The sequence below is a fragment of the Acipenser ruthenus genome, chromosome 20 (assembly GCF_902713425.1).
Source record: "Acipenser ruthenus chromosome 20, fAciRut3.2 maternal haplotype, whole genome shotgun sequence".
Lineage (NCBI taxonomy): Eukaryota > Metazoa > Chordata > Actinopteri > Acipenseriformes > Acipenseridae > Acipenser > Acipenser ruthenus.
In genome coordinates, this window is record NC_081208.1 from 23,135,753 (window position 1) to 23,154,997 (window position 19,245).

At 38.4% G+C, this 19,245-nt stretch overlaps 1 protein-coding gene across 5 annotated transcripts in view; it reads right to left on the minus strand.

Annotated features, from left to right (window-relative positions):
* The window catches only part of LOC117425144 (genetic suppressor element 1-like), a 239,632-nt gene that overhangs the window by 96,858 nt on the left and 123,529 nt on the right, over window positions 1-19,245 (minus strand). Inside the window, exon 1 of one of the 5 annotated variants that reach the window (XM_058993697.1) lies at window positions 7,370-7,839. The exons of the other annotated variants lie outside the window; for them this stretch is intronic. Coding sequence (XP_058849680.1) covers window positions 7,370-7,412 — 43 coding nt within the window. The 5' untranslated portion in view covers window positions 7,413-7,839. Of the gene's footprint in view, window positions 1-7,369; window positions 7,840-19,245 lie in introns of those variants that run through there. 5 annotated transcript variants of the gene reach the window in all.

Sequence of the window (19,245 nt, forward strand, 5' to 3'; positions counted from 1 at the left end):
ACAAAATAAAGCTTTTTATAGAAATTTAGCAGACTGGCCTGTCAATAATATCTGTTTTATGATGCATGTAAGAATGTTTTTCATACTTTATCAGTCTGTACTTTAAGGTAAGCAGCCACTGGTGGTGACAAATTGTTTTTGTCTTACATTACAATGGTATGTACAATAGATTTCTAATCTGTACCAGGCACTACACCTTTAATGAAACGACTTTTATTTTGAATCAAATATTAGCTGAAAGATAGGAGAGAAAAGCAAGCAAAACATGAAAAAGAGGCCTTTTGACCACCTCCTTTTTTACTTCCTGAAAAAGGCTAAATGTATTTTGTCAGGTCTAATGATTTCCTTTTTGTAGAAGGCAGGGTTCAGGTTCCCTTCACACTGTCTATTAAAATGTTAAGAAATGACTTCAGCTGTCCCATCTCAACAATTAGCCGTGCTGGCTGGGTCACCACACAGTGTGTCTGTGTGCGGTCAGAGGGTCAGAGTTAGTCTGGACATGCTCTAACTGATTGCTGCTACAGGGTCAAGCCAGACCATTAGGTCAGCAAGGGGCCCATAAACACCACTGAGTACATCCACAATGATTAGCAAGAACAAAAAGTGAATGGTCAGTGACCCCTGACCCAGCAGTCATGGCAACCAGAATGCCTGTTAACTACTCCATTGTTGCTAAGACAGATATAAACACTTCCCTTCAGTAGTAAGTAGATACTGGGTCATATTAAATGCTGGGCTTTACACTGATGCTTCCATAACGCCTCTGGGGCACAATATGATTGGTATTTTCTCTTTCTCCAAGAGCTCATCAAATTGATGCCAAGTGGAAAAATATTTTTGTCTGGCTTTGATTTTTGTACAGCCAGGGTAAAACATGCACATGCACATTTTTTTTAAAGGCATTTTTCCTATATGAATGGATAACATCCTGTACAATACCGTTTTTAAGCATTTGTAAAGATACTGACATTGACTGCATTTCCAACCATTTATGGCTCAAAAACATATTTCCATGTGGTCACTTGACTTCAAGACATAATTTTACCTCTACATCCAGAAGCAATATTTCCTGATCAGAAATAGCACAAGAAATTGGTTTGTATTCAGAACTGGACAGAGGTCTAAACTAACTCTCTGCAATAACATGAAGCAACATGTTTAGATGAGACTAAATGACCACAGGGCTTTCAAAAAATAAGATCTGCAAAAAAAGTAGATGATGAAAAAAAATCCCATGATAATAAAACCCTTGCTTTTCTGCATGTAAAAACTGCATCAGCGATTCACCCTATAATTCAAACAGGCATTCAATTGCTTGTAAGGAGGCTGGAAACATAAGGGGCTGCAGTACAGGCTGACTGAAATAAAGAGCACTAACCTTGCCAATGGTTATGTGGCTATAAATTGCAGGAAAAGTATGGTGGTTCTCGCAGGTTTTCCAAGTATATTAGCAGCCTTTGGGTTACCACTTTTTGTTTGAATGTACCTCGAAAAATCTTACAGCAGTGCAGTCTTCATTTTCAATTTAACTACCGAGTCAAATCACTTGAATCTGAAATATGCTTTCATATTTACCATTTTAATACTAGCCTATGTGAGCAGTTAAAAGAACCACATCACAGAAGGTATAGCTATAGGCATATAGTACTAAGTTTTTATTTTACACTCATACAGCATGCAAACACCACAAGGTTGCTCACTCTGCATTTTTCTTTTGTTTCTTGTGGCATTAATATACAGCCTGATGAAGGCCGTCTGGCCAAAACGTTGCTCTGTTTTTAACTTTGTTCTTTTTAAATAATGAATAATAAAGAATGTGAATTTGATCCACTATCTATCATTATGGTGTTGCACCTTTAATTTTATCAGTGTTGGGATATTTGGTAAACCTATTCCTGAGGTAGCACCTAGTAATGGAAATAATTGTATTATAAACTAGTTGGTGTGTGATATTAATTACATGGTCTGGATTTATTGATAAAATATATTAAAAGACTATAATAGTTTCGAGTGTATAAGTATTTGAGAGTTTGGCACCTTGTTTTTCATACTTCATGGGTAAAATGCAGAGTCTATTGTACTCGAAGGGGAGCCAAATGTTATGTGAGTTTATGTGCCTTTACAGTGTTAACTGCTTCAATATATTTTACATCATTGAATTTAAGAGTGTTGTTTTTATTGTTGTTTAAGACAGCTATAGGAAAAGGAAATGTATTTTGAGAGAGGTCTAGCAATACATATTTTAAAATGCACCAATGTGAAACCACAGGTTACTTGCTTTTCTAGGGCATTTTTTATCGGCAATATGTTTAGAACAAAAGCCATTCCAGCACTTGTCTGAGTTTAATAACCTTCAGCTGAAACAACTCCAATTCAGAGAAAACAACGGGAAAGATGTGGATTTAAATTCAGGTCAAATTAGGCTTAATATCTTGTATGGTTGGGAAAAGAATGGGTCATTAAAGCGATTCCTTAGCATCCCCTTCACAGTGGGGGCGGAGAGGATATTGCAGTCAACCATGAGGAATTTGAACAACAATGGACGCTTTTATGCCATTTACATTTTTTGAAGTGTGTGACAATATTCTGACATGAACTTGGAACCTGCTTGCAGGGACTGCACTGTTAAAAAGCCCACCTGGTTTTTTGGCTCCTTTCAGTGACTAAAAACATACCATTCCTATCAGGCTGCATGCTGAAACAGTGACTATACTGTGAAAATGCAGCAAAAGAAAAGGAAATGTTCCAGACCAGCTGAAAAAAAGGTACTTGGTATAAAAACAGACAATCCAAGGTTGTTCAGGATGCCATTTAAGCACAAAAAGCACCCCCTACTTCCAGTGTGAGCCTTTTCATTTTCATTTTTGTAGCAGTAATATGCTGGGACTGCATAGATCTAAATTAATGAAACAACAATAATAAAATAACACAAGACGGGCAGCCTAACTGGTCAAGGAAGGTAATTAGGGCTTCTGTTTTTTTTCACCACTTATTTACTTCCCTTTTCTGTGTTTATTTTTAAATAGTTTTTCTGGCTTTTTTTTGTAAGTGGTGAAAAGTTGCTGGTTTACAGCAAACCGAAATCTCTTTAAGGGTGTTCAAAATTCAAACCCTATGTGTAACACAGAACAAAATGGGAATATGTATAATTACCTATTTTAAATCTAATTTTTTTTTTATGTGGTTTTAAATAATTGGTTTTCATGTGGTTTTAAATAATTGGAGTCTATTGTATACATCAGCTACGTTATTTTGTTTTAACTTTGTACAGCGCTCTGAGATGCCTTGGCATGAAGGGTGCTATATGAAAATAATTTGTATTAAATTGTATTGCTTTATAAACCAATAAATAGGTCAAACACACTTGCTTTCAGACTGCAGACTACCTTCAATAAGGCCTCAGAGTGCAACAGACAGAATAATAAAGACTGTTCCTTTCTTTTTTGTTGTTGTTGCCTGCTATGATTTTCTTCGGAGCCTGTTACAGCTTTTCACGATCTGAACAGCTTACACAAACTCCCCTCAGCTCCCACGCTGGATAATCCTCTCAGGGAAGGAGAACGTTGATGGCAGCAGTGCTTAATCTGTGCCTTTTGGCCCACTGCACGTTAGAGGACAGGACCTCTCTGTGGCCTGCCTCACTCTCCTCACCCTTCCTCTATTAAACTGACGGCAGCTCTGGGAACAGAAGCGAAACACACTCATTTTGAGATGCCACACACTGCACTAATCCCTCTTCTGTTTACAGACTCTGGTTTGAACACATTTTCATTCTGCTGTTTAATACTCCTATCTCCTGTACTTCCACAGTAGCTGATAGCAGAAAGACCATGGTATATGAATACATTTTGAGGTTAAACCTTCTGAACGGTATATTTAGCTAGTTTGTTATTTAGTTTGGTGAAAACAGCACAGACTTATGCTTTTAGTATCTGTGCTTTCAGTAGACGGTTGTTAAAGAAGCTAACAATCGTTTCAAACTGTTTCATGGCTATCAATCTTTATGAAATCCAAAAGAGACTTTAAAATATATATTCTTTAAGTACCTAGGGCACATTCATAACAACCATATTTATACACTATTCAAGAGTCAATTGACAGACTACAGTGAGCTGTGTAGTGTATTTGCTTGCCGCTTTTGATATTAGTATATAGATATATAAACTGTTTGAATACTCTACAGTTCTTCCAAATACTTTACTGTGCTTTACCATGTTTTCACCACACAGAGAAAAATAAAAAAAGGAAGGGCTTTCCTATATGGTCGTGAATAGTTTTCTTGGAGTAATTGAGAATTTTATTTTCCATTGCATGGATTTAAAAATAGATCTTAAGCTCTAGACAGCCTGTGAACTTATATATCAATAGTGTGAATGAAATCCGGTACTTTAACTGTGTGTTGTTGCTTGCTAACCCCAGGGAATCCACCATTGAAACAAGCTGTGCTGCACATTTCATGGAGCTATCCCAGTGTGTGACATTTTTTAAATAATAATAATTAAAAAAAAAACCGTTCTACTTTGCTTGAACAGTTGTGAGCCAGCTCAGTAACACCACAAAGCCCCCCCCCCCCCCCAACCCCAAACCAACCCACCCCCTCGGTAATGGCTTACGACTCGGCATCCCACCCCTGTAACCAAAAATCTATCTGATCTGATGGTGCCTTGAGTCTGATGTAGAACGATCCGGGCAGTCTCAACCTAGTCCCTCTGGTACATTAACGCAGATCACCCAGCTTCCATAAACTGCCATTTACTCAGCATAATTGCTCAAAAAAAAAAAGGCAGCTGATTCAATCAGCGTCTAAGCTATCAAACACAAGGGCTTTTTTTAAATGCCAAACCAAGCTCTGACGATTTAAGCAGCAAAGAAACAACATCACACAACCAAGAGGGAGACTAGTTTGAAGTAGAAACCATCCAAGCGGTGCAAGCAGCCTCACTTTGCCATTTGGCGGATATGGGTTTTGCCTAGGGTCAACTGCTTACCACATGGGCTGGTAAATAATTAGGATCCAGGAATCAGTCCCATAGCTTGTCCAGGAGAGGAAACAGGTGGCGCCACCCGTATAGGCACAACATATTCAGCAAGCTGCCAACTGCCTGAGCCAACATGTGCAGCAGCATTAGACAGACAGACGCACCTTTACTGCACCAGGAAATCTCCCAGAAACAAGGCATTACAAATCATGTATGTATTACCATATGTCAGCTAATAAGAGTACTGTTAATAGCAGGTATCTAAACACTGAGTTGGGTTAATGAAAGCTCTACCGTAGTAAGTATGTAATAGTAAGTCTATACAGCATACATAAATACAAGCAGTGGGTCTATTAAGAGGCAATGTTATGCATACCATTGAAACTAAACCATAAAGTGTGTCATGTGACTTTAGGCATATTACGCCACAACTTATCAACTGTCCCATAAAACAACAACTTATTGGTCTAGGTCCAGTCAGAAACCACTGGTGATAGGGAAAGGTGTAAGTAGTAGATAACAGATATGTCCAATATCCTAAACATGGAATGCAGGCGATGAGATGAACATAAAGAGAGTGTCCACATAAGCCCTGACACTACTAAGGTAAGAAATATGAGAACGGATATTTTGTGTTGAGGTTACAACCTTTTCCTTATTAATTTTCCTGTACTTACATTCAACTGTACATATAAACATACATACATACAGTTCACATTTATCCATACAGTTGACACCACAGATGAAAAGTAATAAATACAACAATATTAAGAAAACAGAATGCATAAGCGAGATCTGTTCCTATTTTTTTTTTTTTTTTTTACCATGTTTACAGTGATCAGCGTATCAACGTTTTCTACTTCATTTTTTTTTTTTTTTTTGCATTCTGGTCCAGCCCTAGCTCACAAACCTAACTGAGCTAACAGCAGAAGCCGCACTTTCAATTAAGCTTTTACTCTTGTGTCTTCAGGGGTTTTTAAGCATGAAATTTGTATGCCAGCCAGAAAGAGCAGGCTTTCAACCTAAGAAGAGAAGAAACAGACAGAACCCTACCGACGTTTCTCAGAAAGTGTTTGACACACGCAATCTAAAATCAAGCTCTGGCTAACTGGATTTAGCGAGCAACAGTAAATGAGTTTGATATCGCGGGTGCTATATAATAACTGCTGTGAGCTCTTCCTGCTGCTGTCGTAAAGGGATTATAAGGCTCCTGGCTCAGTAGTAAAAAGGCCACAGCCACTGCAAGTTGGGTAAAAAAAAAAAAAAACTAACTTTAAGGTGTTAGACATGTCAAGGGACTCAGAGCTCCAAACACAAAACAACGTTATATTGTACATTTCCCCCGAGCTTAAAACCAACAGTTCCACAGCACCCTACCTATGAGAAGAGGAAAGGTTCAAATCTTTTTTTCCTCTTTATATTAGTACTTAGGGATAGTGAAACTACTACAGAGGACATGCAAGGTGCTGGCAGAAATATGTATCTGTGTTGAGATCTAGGAACATTGGCGATTATTGCAAATTTTCCTTTGTTAAAGAGTTTTCAACCATGACCCTAAGCAAGGTGCAAAGGTCAGAGGTGAAGACCTGACGGGTCAAAGGTTAGATTTGGCGGGGCTTTTCTCTTTTGTTGGTCTGTCACCAAGGCACATTAATTATCAGGGCTTGGAAAAGGAGTGGTGACAAAAAACGCCATTGTGGATCTGTGCATAAAAGTGATTTAAGGTGACACCCTTTTTCACTAAGAAATGCTCTGGGATTTGTCATTTTATAGTCAATGCAAGTCTGAACTTAGATAGCACAGGCAAAATGTGATGCCATCCAATTCTGAAAGCTGATTCAGTTTAATTGTAACAGGTGAACTGCTTTCAGGGGAAGTTTTATTTATAAATTAATAACCATAATGGTTGCTGGTTGCATGTCAAGGAAGTACATTTTTCAAACTCTTGCAGCTACTCACAAATATAGTACAGTGGATTTGTGGAAAAGTATTATTCATCTAGACAGAACTTTAATGTTCAATGCATAACACATGCATTTTAAACCAAACCACTTTCTTATTTTTTTTTCAACACCAGCTTATCTTTTGTGACGGCTGTAACAAAAACGGCTGTTGTTGATAACAAATTCACTACTGTAGTATGTTTTTATGCTTCATATAAAATATAAGTATGGGCAAATTATCTATTTCTTTTCTCATGGGATGGTGCACAATGTGTTACGCAATATTGGCCCAGCAGAATAAAAGATTTATATTTTATTTGCTTTCTTTTGAATTTGGTACCAGGCTCAAGTTATTTCACTATACAAAACAGGAGCAACATACAGAAAAAGGCTTTTTTTCACAGATAAAAAATAAAATCAGTAAATGTGACATTTTTCTTTACTTACTGAGACTTTGAAGCAATGATGACCAGACCTTCATCTCTATCATATTGTCCTGTCCACACCGGTACACACACAATGGGTCTATGAATCAGACCTTGGCATTGCCACTTATTCCAGTAATCAAAGTACTTCTGCCCGCCGCGTGGGTCTCTTTGGAGCGTCTAATCCAGGCCTCCCACAGAGCTTGATAGCTTAACTTCCAATGTTTGCTTTCAGTCAAGCACAACTCTTTTTCTCCCCCCTCTTCTTTCCTTTACTATTAATCCCTCTGGGTTTTAGGCTGGCTTAACCTATAGTAGGCAACCGGTAGATGAGGGAGAAACCAAATTCATTAGCTCTGTGAGATGCAGTATTACCACACACAGCAGCAAAACCCTTGCATGCGCTTAATGCATTTCGCTTCACAGGATTTGTCCCGAATTAGGGAGGTGTCTGTGATGTGTGTGTGTGGTTTTCTTTCTCTTTAGTTTTTTTTGTTGCTTTTTGTTTTACCTCCCTCCTCCTCCTCTCTGTTCCCCCTGAACCCTCCTCTTCACACTTGATGGCAGCCTTGTCAGGAGCTGCTGAGTTGTGGCTGACCTCTCACCCTCAGCTACTAATTAAGGTTCCACAGTGACAGTTCAAGTGCCTTGCATCAAGTTTGCTGAACCAAAGCGTCTAATTGGAGCCTCTTTTCATTCCTCAAGAGCGAGCGCAACATTTTCTGCAGACCCGGATAACAACAATGCCATTTTTTTTTCTCTTCTCATCCTACTTGTATACGAAGCTTAAACAATACTCCACCGAACTGTGCCTGCCCCAGACAGACTGCCTGACACCTCTAAATTCCTAGCCGTACACTCCCCTGAAGCTACTGACATATCGTTGAACACTGAGCCTGGGACAAAGGGCACACTTTAAATAAAACATTCTCAGTGCCTCTCGCTCCACTGTCGCTCTCTCTCTGTCTCGTATTTCCTCAGAGATTCCTTCCTCCTCCGCCACAGCGCAATATATTAAAGTGCACGGGAGAGATGACAATAGCTATACATGGTTTTCTTTTAACATATCAGGTGGCCTACACTACCCACACCACCACCACCACCAGGTCTCAAGCCCAATCATGCTGATAAGAGTACAAGCCTTTGGTTATTCACTGACTGACAGCGACACCCTCATTTAATGCATTTATACTCTGGCATCAGATGTCAACACTGGTGCCCTCCACACTTGAAGCAGTTCTTATCGTTTTGACGATAACTGTCGACATTTTTCCAACACGGCGCTGGATTTAAACAAGAAGAACAGTACCAACAAATTGGTGGTCTGATTAAAACATCCATTATTGCACTCTATCTGTGGTAACTGAGTGTGAAAGTGCCTTCAGTCTCCCTATAGAGTTGCTACTGTACATGGTCCCTTGATGAAGGCACTTTTCTACGATGATTTCACAGCCATGTCCTTGTACAGTGTTTTATTTTCTTCCTATTGCTTACCTCTTTCACCTTTTTGTCAAGCAGAAAACTAGCATAGCTTCAAACACTCACTGATGGTTTCACAGATGCCTATTAGCATTAATCTTCAACTACCGTACCTAAGGTTAGATTATCTCAAATCAGTGCTACAGGGGCTGTGGAACAAGTTGTTTATCCTTCTGAGGGAAGGCTATACAAAGCGGACAAACGTTTCTGTTAAATTCTTTGTCAGTGTGACACACCTATAGAAATGTGAACACAAATATGGATTTACATTTTAAACATTTATCTTAAAACTATAATTCAATACAACAAAGGTGATTTGGCCAGACAATTCAGAGCCACACACATACACATAACTGATATATAGGAATAATTTCTGTTTAGGCTGACATAACATTTTTGAAGATTTGTTTTATGTCTTCAAACCTCAATTGCAGATCTGTCAACGTTATGATTTATATTAATACTTACGGGCTCTAAAAAAAAATAAAACAAAAAAAAAAATAATTTCAAATTCATGTTTTATTTCCTGTGGGAACTTGCCTAATATCTCTAATTATTTTCCAACAAGGCTTAACAGTAACTTTCTTTCCCCCAAAGAGGTTCCAACAAATACAGCAAATATAAGTTCAATTTAGGTTACATACGTCTCAGCCAGAACTTAAGATCAACTCAGGAGCTCAGGAAAAAGCATGTTATGGATATATAAAAAGGTAGGAAAAAAAATCAATATTTCAGTAATTGCAATAAGGGAACAGCAAAAGTAAAATAAAATACAATGCAATTTGAGGCAACCTATTTACTGGTTTAAACCAATCAGAAGAGGTGCTTTGGTATTTGTTTTATTTTACCTAATGACAATTTCTCTTTCCTAGAACAGAAAAGACCTGAATAATAACTGCTCTTTTCCAAGGTCCAACTTTCTCAGTGGTTTATGCTTTGCTATCCCTAAAATTAGTTTCCATTCATTCTGTGAGCAAATAACTAGAGAGGAATATGCCTGTTTGCCTCTTGTCAGTCTGAATGCTGCCTTTCTAAATGTACAGTTCAGCTGAGTCCCATCCCATTACATGTTACACTCTGGAAAATGCTGAATCAAAGTGGGAGATGGAGTTTGCTCTCACCAGCCCGGTCTGACTGGGAGCAATTTAAATTAACTGGACCTGTTTCACTCAGTCAGTAATGTCTCTTGTGCGATTAAAGATACACCACGACTTCCAGCGAAATCAACATCTAACTAAAGAGCTCATCACTACAGCCCTGATGATCTCCAACCTTTCCAAAACCTTGAGGCGAAACAGGACTAATGAGGGACTGGCTTGCTGGAGAGAGGGCCCATAAACAGCAGATGTTAGAGGTGAAATCTCCTAAGGAAGTGAAGGTTATCCTGCTGAAAACTGCTGAAGCGCGTCTCACCAGCGTTTTTAATTAGGGCTGCCGAGGGGAGCTGCTTGCAGCCTGCAGGGCCGGTTCTAGCTCTGGGGCCACAAGTCGGGGATGCCTGCTGTGCAGTGGATCTGAAGTTGGATTCCAACCAAGACACAGGGAAATATAATGGAAAATGTAATGTATTATATTGTTGTTCCGCTATAGAAATGTGTGGAGAATTAGGATTTGTTATCCCCTTGAAGCAAAGTATGTCACTGAATCAGTGTACAATAATAGCAATAACAGTGACAGTTTTGCTACAGAAATTATTAAAATCAAAGGTAAACAGTGGCACCTTAAATTGACATTTTTAGCCACAACAGATTTTACTTTCTGCATGATCCCAAAGAGATCGCATTGTGGTCAAATACAGAGGACGCACACAAGCTGCAAAGTTTACCTAAGAGAACAGCCAGAAACAGAATTCAACACCAATTACATAATTATGTTCCAATAAAAAAGTTAAACATGGCATAGACGTCAAGACTCAATATGCACATAAATGTCCATTTGGTATAAACATTTTATACAGACAAAAGTATGAGTAGCCCTCGTTATATATATTCAGCATTTATCATATATACACGCAGCAACACATCCATTTATGCACGCATCATATATCACTCTGCTAAACAGGTCAGTGCTTGTGTTTCTTCTGGGCCTAGGCTAATTCTATCACAATTAACAATTATTTATTATTATTATTATTTTTTTCTTAGCAGACGCCCTTATCCAGGGCGACTTACAATTGTTACAAGATATCACATTATACATTATTTCACATTACATACAATTACCCATTTATACAGTTGGGTGTTTACTGGAGCAATCTAGGTAAAGTACCTTGCTCAAGGGTACAGCAGCAGTGTCCCCTACTGGGGATTGAACCCACAACCCTCCAGTCAAGAGTCCAGAGCCCTGACCACTACTCCACACTGCTGCCCTATCTTGGCAACAATCTTGGCAACCTTCAAAAGATGAAGCAACCACTGGATCTATGTATTGCTTACCCCCCTTTCATTCAATACTGGGAAATAAAAACAAAAGACTGCATTTCAAGTCCTTTTTCCTTCCGTGAAATAAACACTGGTGGTCATGAATTAACCAAAAAGAAAAGGAAACCATGAAGAGAAAGGGAGAATGTTTTGCTGATGAAAGCCATTCCTTTTTTTGGAATGAATGTCCTCTTTCTCCTTCTCCAATGCCAACCTTTTGACAGATCTATTGTGTTGAAGGCAAAGAACACGTTTTTATCACTGAGAGTGAGACTGTGAGAGCTGCCCTGACCCCATAATCAGTCTGAGGAGAAACAGAAGACGACTTGTATCTCCCCCTGGGGTCAAAGGGCGTGTGGAGTCAGCCATTAGCCTCTCTCAGTCAGATTCCTGGGATGCGAGCCCAGAAAGGCATCTGCTATCAAAACGGCTCTTCAGTGCATGGTGAATAGCAGCTACAGTGGAGTGCTACAGAATGTGCATTAAGCTTCATCTGTGTGTTTCTCCAGTGTCAAGGTAGAATTAGGGTGCTTATTTATGGAATATAGGTAGTTCAACGCAGCCACAGTAAACAACTGTGAGGAAGCTAGCTAATGTTGTAGCTGTCAAAGGAGGACTGAGGTTTTAGTTAAACAGCAAGGAAAACATATTTATATTGCCTCATTCTGGTGATCAATTCTTGTTTCAAAGTATTGAGATAGTGCTGGTAAGAATATTTTGGTAGCATACAAATCACTGGTGTTTTTAAGCATTAATAAAGGGGCTGTATTAATAAAGAATTTGGGCACCAGTAAATGTATTGAAATATTATTCATTTAGAGGAAAGCTATGCTGAGGGATAAAAGGACTGTATAAATATTTCAAGACCATGTTGCTACATGTGCATGGTTAACTACGGCTATTTAAAATCGACATCTTCATTTAAGCCACATATTACCTAATATTGAATGACTTTTGTAGTAACAGGCTTAAAAACCTTACTCTAACAACTGCTGGGTTTCAAGACGGTTAATATGTTAAAAATAAAATGTGAAAAGCACATATTTTTTCATACACATTTTTAAGTGCCCCTATATGTAGCTCTGGACACTAAATAGTTATCATTCATAATAATAATAAAACTCAAATTTGAAGTACTAATTGTATACTACTTTGTAAGATGCTATTTTCTTCTGTTAAATGGTATGGTTAAATAAGATTAGTTCTAACCAAGTGTCATTGAACAGGCTGACTACTAGCTTGGCTTAATGTTACAGAGGCAATCCTAACACTAATATTGGCACTAGCGACCAGTTTTAAAAAAGAGGGAATGAAAACTTTTTTTACCGGCTGTTGCCTGCAGGGTCAGGAACAGTCACTGAGTGAAACTCATTATCGAGTCACTTCATTTTCAATTCAAGGGGGACCACAGAGCGAGAGCACTAGGAATTCCAGCACAGCCACAGTAAAAGGATGGCGATTGGAAAGGACAAGGGACCGCGTTCAAAGTGACACCGGTTTATAAAGAATGACAGCAACATTATAGTCTTTAAGCCCCCTACGAAGTGGAAAAAATACTGGAGGAAAAGATCTGGGCTAACATGACAAGTACATTTAATAAACATGAGCCTAAACATGTCAATATGTGGCGAAACGAAAGAGGTTATGTAAATTAAATGAATAAAAAGAATGACAAAGGAGGAAAGGAGTAAAAAAAAGTGTACACAAAGTCCTGTTAAGACTGCATTATCATTTGCCCTTACCAAATGATATTCAATGGCAATGCAATGGTTCTCTACAAAGAGGCAATGGTAGCACAAGGGCAGCTACAATGATATGATATATGACAGTTGTCATATTCAGATGTATCAATGTCGTTATCTCAATGATACACACTAGAATTCCATCATATCACAATAGCACCATGCCACCACGTATATCTAAATTCTAGCAAATATAGGCTTTTAACTCTATATTAAACCCAAATAGGACCAGAGGACACAGTTGGAAATTAAGTGGAGGCAGATTTAGGAAAGAGGGTAGGAGACACAGAGTGTGGTAAATATGGATGGAATGGGTTATCAAGCAATGTTGTTGATGCTGAATCATTGGGATCCTGTATCACACAGCTTGACAAAGTTTTGGGTACAGTAGGCCACATGAAAAAAAATATAAAAGTATAGTTTGCTAAAACTAAAAAGCCGACTAAATAGCAGCAACTAAATTGAAAAATAAAAGAGATTTAACCAGTGTACACTAAGAAACAGATTCTGTATGTGTGCTCATTAAACATGCGTTTTAACACATAATCTGTGTTAAATTTTTACTGTACTTTCATCTTCCAAAGATTACATTTTCCTGCAGTCTGTTCTCTAACTAATTAACAGCCTTTAATAGGATATTTCACCTCATCAAATCCAAAGAGCCATACTCTTTGTCAGGAAACTCATGTGATATATTATTTATTAAAACACAGACGAGACAACACTACTACATTAAACATACTTTACTACATTCTTTGGCCCTGTCTTTCAAGATACCCCTGCCTATAAATTAGCTGGTAGATAAGTGGAGAGGCTGTCTGTAGGGAAGCCATGGGCAGTTGTGCAGGATAGCTCCCCTCCATGTTAGATGAAGCCAAAAAGCAGGTGGCTGGGGAGGAGGAGGCGAACTCTGGCACACAAGCAGGGACTTGATGGATTGGACTTATAATTTAGCAAAGGACAAATAAGACACTAGCTATTCGATTGGCAATTTGATCTGGTATTGGAAGCGCCTAAAATATTCTTGATATTTACGTGATTTGATGTAAGGTTAAAGGAAGTTCCCTGCCAGAACCACCGCTTTGCTTAATGAGCTCAATGAGTCATATATGGCTCAAGAGCCATCCCTTAGAGACTGGGGAATATGTCATTTTGTACCTGTTTAATATCCTAATATGTGTACTTTGTATTATTAGTGCTGTTTTTATCTTCAATTATTATTTTCCAGGCTTATTAACAACAATGGGCTAAAATCTGTGGTGGTTCTGGAAATGACCACTAGGAGTGTGCAACTATAATTTCTACCCCCTCTGCAACCATGGCAATAGTGAATTAGTCTCCTCATTTAAATCACTTTGTAACTGGCACTTCATATATATATATATTTTTATCATCTAAAACTGCCTTGGATCTGAGCAACAACAAATTGGCACGTTCACATTCTATTAAATCTTGTTTCAAACAGTTCAGGATCCTAACATCTTACATTCTACCCTGTGGCTGACACCAAACTCTACTTTTAACGTAAGCTGTGACACATGCAAAAGTAAAACAATGTCTCCCCTCTGTAATTAATTTCCTTCCTACGTTGCTGTTCTCACTGAAAGCGTGAGCATATTAATGCCTTTGAATCTGTTCCTGAGTATTAATTAGCCAAGGGTTTATTCTTTATCTTTTAGAGCGTACACAAGAAGAAAAACACACACAACAACCTTATGCCATGAAGTGCCATCAAATTATATATGCAAGGAGTCAGACAGCTTGACTTTACAGACATAATCGCTTTAATTGCAAACCATCATCAGACACAGCTTCCAAACTGCTACAGCGCCCTTTTCATTTTATTAAATTCCAATTATTCTCTATTGCCGGGGGTCATTATGTTATGAATGTTGGAGTTATTATTACCATTGTGATTCAAAACCAACTGCAAGGGGAGTGATGGCATGAAGTGGCTTCAAAGCGGACAGCCTGGGATTCCAATTGGACCACCACACCACAGTGACCGTGACTCTTTTTATAGTATTCTTATAAAAGAGGTGGAATTCATTTCAAGTTCTTCCACCAAATATCTCACACTGCCTGTAACACATCACAGAAGCATACCTTGGAAAAAAAATATTAAGTGAAAACAAATGTCAGAAAGACTCAAAAACTGCAGCACTCCGAATGAATAAGTAATGAACTTCGAAAGACAAGGGATGTGCTTCTGCTATGTAGGATGGGGATTTTATACAAGTATTGATGTTGCAACTTAAAGCAGATAGCTTATACTTTTTAAAAAATAATTTCTATGAAATATTTAAACTATTAAAAGCAAACTGTTGTCAGTTATCCTTGTTGCACTTTACTCTGAACAGTGGAATCCCTGAGTGACTTCATGGCTGGCCTTAATATTTAAATGTGCTGAACAACGTTTATGGTAAGCAAGAATGTACTGTATATGAAAGAGCGAGTTTACTAAACCATTCTGAATATGCAATGGTACTAAAATATTATGCTTTCAACCATTTTTCAAAAACTACAAGGGTTTAAGTTTTGAGATACAGCATCATTAATGCTGCATTTAAAATGGTTTCTGTTTTCTTGGTTGCTTGGTTGTCATGTTGGTAGTATGCAGTGTAATAAAAGTAGAAAATAAAAAATCAACAAAATTATAAAACATAAGAGCAGCGTTTATCTCTCAGAACACTCAACGTGAGATAGCAGAGAAACCCCTAGATGTTTGAAAAGCTCATGAGAGTAAAAGCAAAATGAAAAAAAACTGCTTTTAATGCAGTTAGTGTCTCCTGTCCAGTAATTATTAAGAGCAGGACTGTAGGCCTGTTTTAATTAAAATAAGACCATGTTTTTTTATAAGGGTTACATATTGAACTAGATACAGTCCTATTCTCAGTATGTAGTAGGGTCACCAAAGGTTGACAATTATTTTGAAGCAAAGCTAATTCCATTAAATCAGTGTCCTGAAACAAACAAACAAAAAAAAAAAACACCTTTCTCTTCCATTAAAAATTGTTTGGATGAAATGTCAACCTATTTATTTTGCATTTAAACTGGGGAAAAAAATACATCTTCAGATATATCTTCAGAAAGGAACAGCCAAGGTGGCTCGGCACATGAAAGCACCCTGACCCCTGCTCCCTTCAAATCAATGAATACGCCTGGTAGAGGGGGGCCTTGAACTCAGAGGGGAGTGCAGACGGGTTCTGCATCTCAATGTCCCTCGCTGGAGGGGGAATCCTCTTCCTCAGAGATCAGAAGGACAGCCGTCCACTAGCGGTCAGAAAACATAGCACATGCACACTCTGCTCAACCAGACATTGACCGGCAGGGGCTGGGGGTTGGTTTTCTCCTTTTTTTAAATGAAGTGCTTGTACATGTAGTTACATTTTAGTAATAGGATGCACGAGAGGGACAAACAAAACAAATATGTGGGGGAGAATTGGCTGTAAATTAACATATATTTGAATATTTGAATATTTGAAATATTATTATGTTGTCAATAATAGTATCATATTGTTTGTATTATTGGTATTAATCTTCTGGGATTACTTTCAATATATAGGCTTTACTAAGCAATAATGATGCTGTCACTGACATTTTTTGAGACCCACATACTGCCTTTAAACTCACCAAATGTAGATATCATTAAGGGTAAGGGATAGCATTGGCTACAGTCAAGCACAATGCAGAGACAATAATATGCAAATCTTACTTTTTACTAGAAGAAAAAAAAACAACACCCATCCCTTCAGTCCAAGGACAGCCTAGACAGAGATTCATAAACTGTATGACCCAATTCAGTGTGTGGTAAACTGGGACCATCAAACCACTAAAGATGAACAATGTCCCAGAACCCCCCTATAAACAAGATGTTGCATCTAATTTTTTAAAGGAAACCTATCAACCAACACCAACATATAGCCTCCTTAAAACTCAACCAGCTCAAGTTCTCAACTAACCAGCAGATCCTATTAACATGTGGTACTGTCTCAAATATACATCTATATATATTTAAAGGTACAGTAAACAGTGACATTATTTTAGGAGGTGTTTTTTTTTTTTTTTAGTGGAAATGTTATACTAATACTTGCATAGTAAAAATTAGATTATCAAATCATTTTTTATTTTTTTTGGATAATAGAGGTTTTACTATATATTAAAATGGTCTTCTGCCGAAGCTGTGTGTCCACACCTTCCATACCTCCTTTCTGAGCATGTTGTTGCTCTGGAATTCACTTCCAAAGGATATTAGAAGTATCAAGATTCAGACATTTCATTTTGACAGGGCCCATATTCAGTGATTTTGATAAAGGCTGCTATAGAAATAAGGGATTGGTAGTGGTGTTGCTGTCTCACAGAAGAATCCTGTTGCATATTTGTTTTTGAGGGGGAAGTTTGAAATGTGTCAGATACATCTGGGATGGTTTCTGCTCAGAGGGAGGATTCGCACTTGAACAGAAGCCTGTCATTAGCACCATGCCAAGCCTAAAAGTGGCTGCTCCTGAACTACAATCCAATAAAAGTGCTACTCGCCTATTTATCCTCCTCAAGGCTTTTTCTCATCAGTACAGATGGCTGGTACCTTTGGAAGGCACAGCAGTGCACTGGCACACAGGCCCGGCTGCAGCTTAGCGCAACAGAATCTGCACTCCCACCTGTGATAAAAAACCAAGACAGCCTGCTTCAGCGCTGAGGCAGGGCCCTTGAAAAGAGTGCTATACCTGTTCCTTTGAATGGGCCATTTATTCCCTTCCAGAGTATGTACAAACTACCTGGGCCTACAGTTTCTATTCTATTTCCTCCAACATTTCAGAAAACGTCAATAAAAAAAGCAAACCAATAACATCTCTTTTTCTCAGTTTACTTGAAAGCATTAATAATATTGCACTACTGAATATGCGAGACTATACTACATGTAGTACAGTACTGCCGAGAATTAAAACCTTAAACAGTTTGCTTTTATAGTTTAAATATTTAAAATAAATCGTTTTAAAAAGTAGTATGTTTTGAAGTTGTACTGTATAGAGTATCATTGGCAACCCTTTAGGCATTTAAAAATATCTGCACACATAAGGACATTTATTACACACAGGCTAATAATATATGGTTTCAGTATACAGCTTTACTATCCTTGTGCTTCACACTAAAGACCCTGATCCATTTTGTATCCACTGATTGTTGGAAAGCATCTTCTTTGTACTGTCCAGAATGCTGAGCAGCAATGTTCCTCTTGTTCTGGCACCAGGGTGCCTATGACCTCATGCCAAGATGCTTAGCCAGCAACCCCACCATCTCTGTGCCACCTGTCCTGGGGAATTCCAGCCCTTTACGCTCAGCACTCCCTCTAGCTGGCAGGTCCTGCAGTTGGTTTGTCCGCTCCGTCTGCTGCTCAGTAATAACTGAGCTCCCGTCTCCAACCCCATGCAGGTTTCAGGGACCAAACAAAAGACCCCTTTGCTGTATCAGCACAAGCAGTTCACCAAGTACACAATGAACCACCGTGTGCCGGGCCAGTATATTACTGTAGCTCTTTGAGAACCTGGTTAGGAAACCAAACACATTTTCCTCTAAAGGAGTAGCAAGATTGTAATAATGTAAAGATGTATAGAGAGTTTTGTGCATAGGTCTATTCAGTAGTGCTTGTGGTGCTCTTTTATATTAGAACATAGCACAATAAAAGTGTAGATATGATAGCTGAAAATAAAAATGTGGTAAAAAAAAAAAGTCAATTCTTTTTATTTTATTTGCATTTTATTTTATAACTAAACATGCTATTGGGAAATGTATACCAATCTAAAAGGTCTGCTTTCTTACAAGGTACAGTATGGTGCACCAGTGGAAGATTATAGTTAACAAGGCATCGAAAAAATGCCATTAGAAAATGTAAACACATACTACATGTCATTATCACCTGGTGAATGCCAGGTGGTTAATACAATGCAACAACAAGAACATTAGCACAACCACATTGTTTAAACTTCCTTTCTGAATGTGATTATTAAAACAAGTACAGTGAAGTTCTTCATGTAAACTAACAGGAGTTCTGGAATCTCAGGTCTGGGGTATTAACTGTGTGTACAAAGCTCCACACTCTGGATTTCTACGGGCATCGGCTCCAACTGGAAACTACAAAGTGCAGTTTCAAAGCACTTGAGCCACAGAGCAGAACGCTCCCTGTACAAACTCACCACCATCTGTCTCCATGTCTGAGCAAGCAAAGCACAGCGAGAAGTGGCCTCTTATTTAGCGAGTGT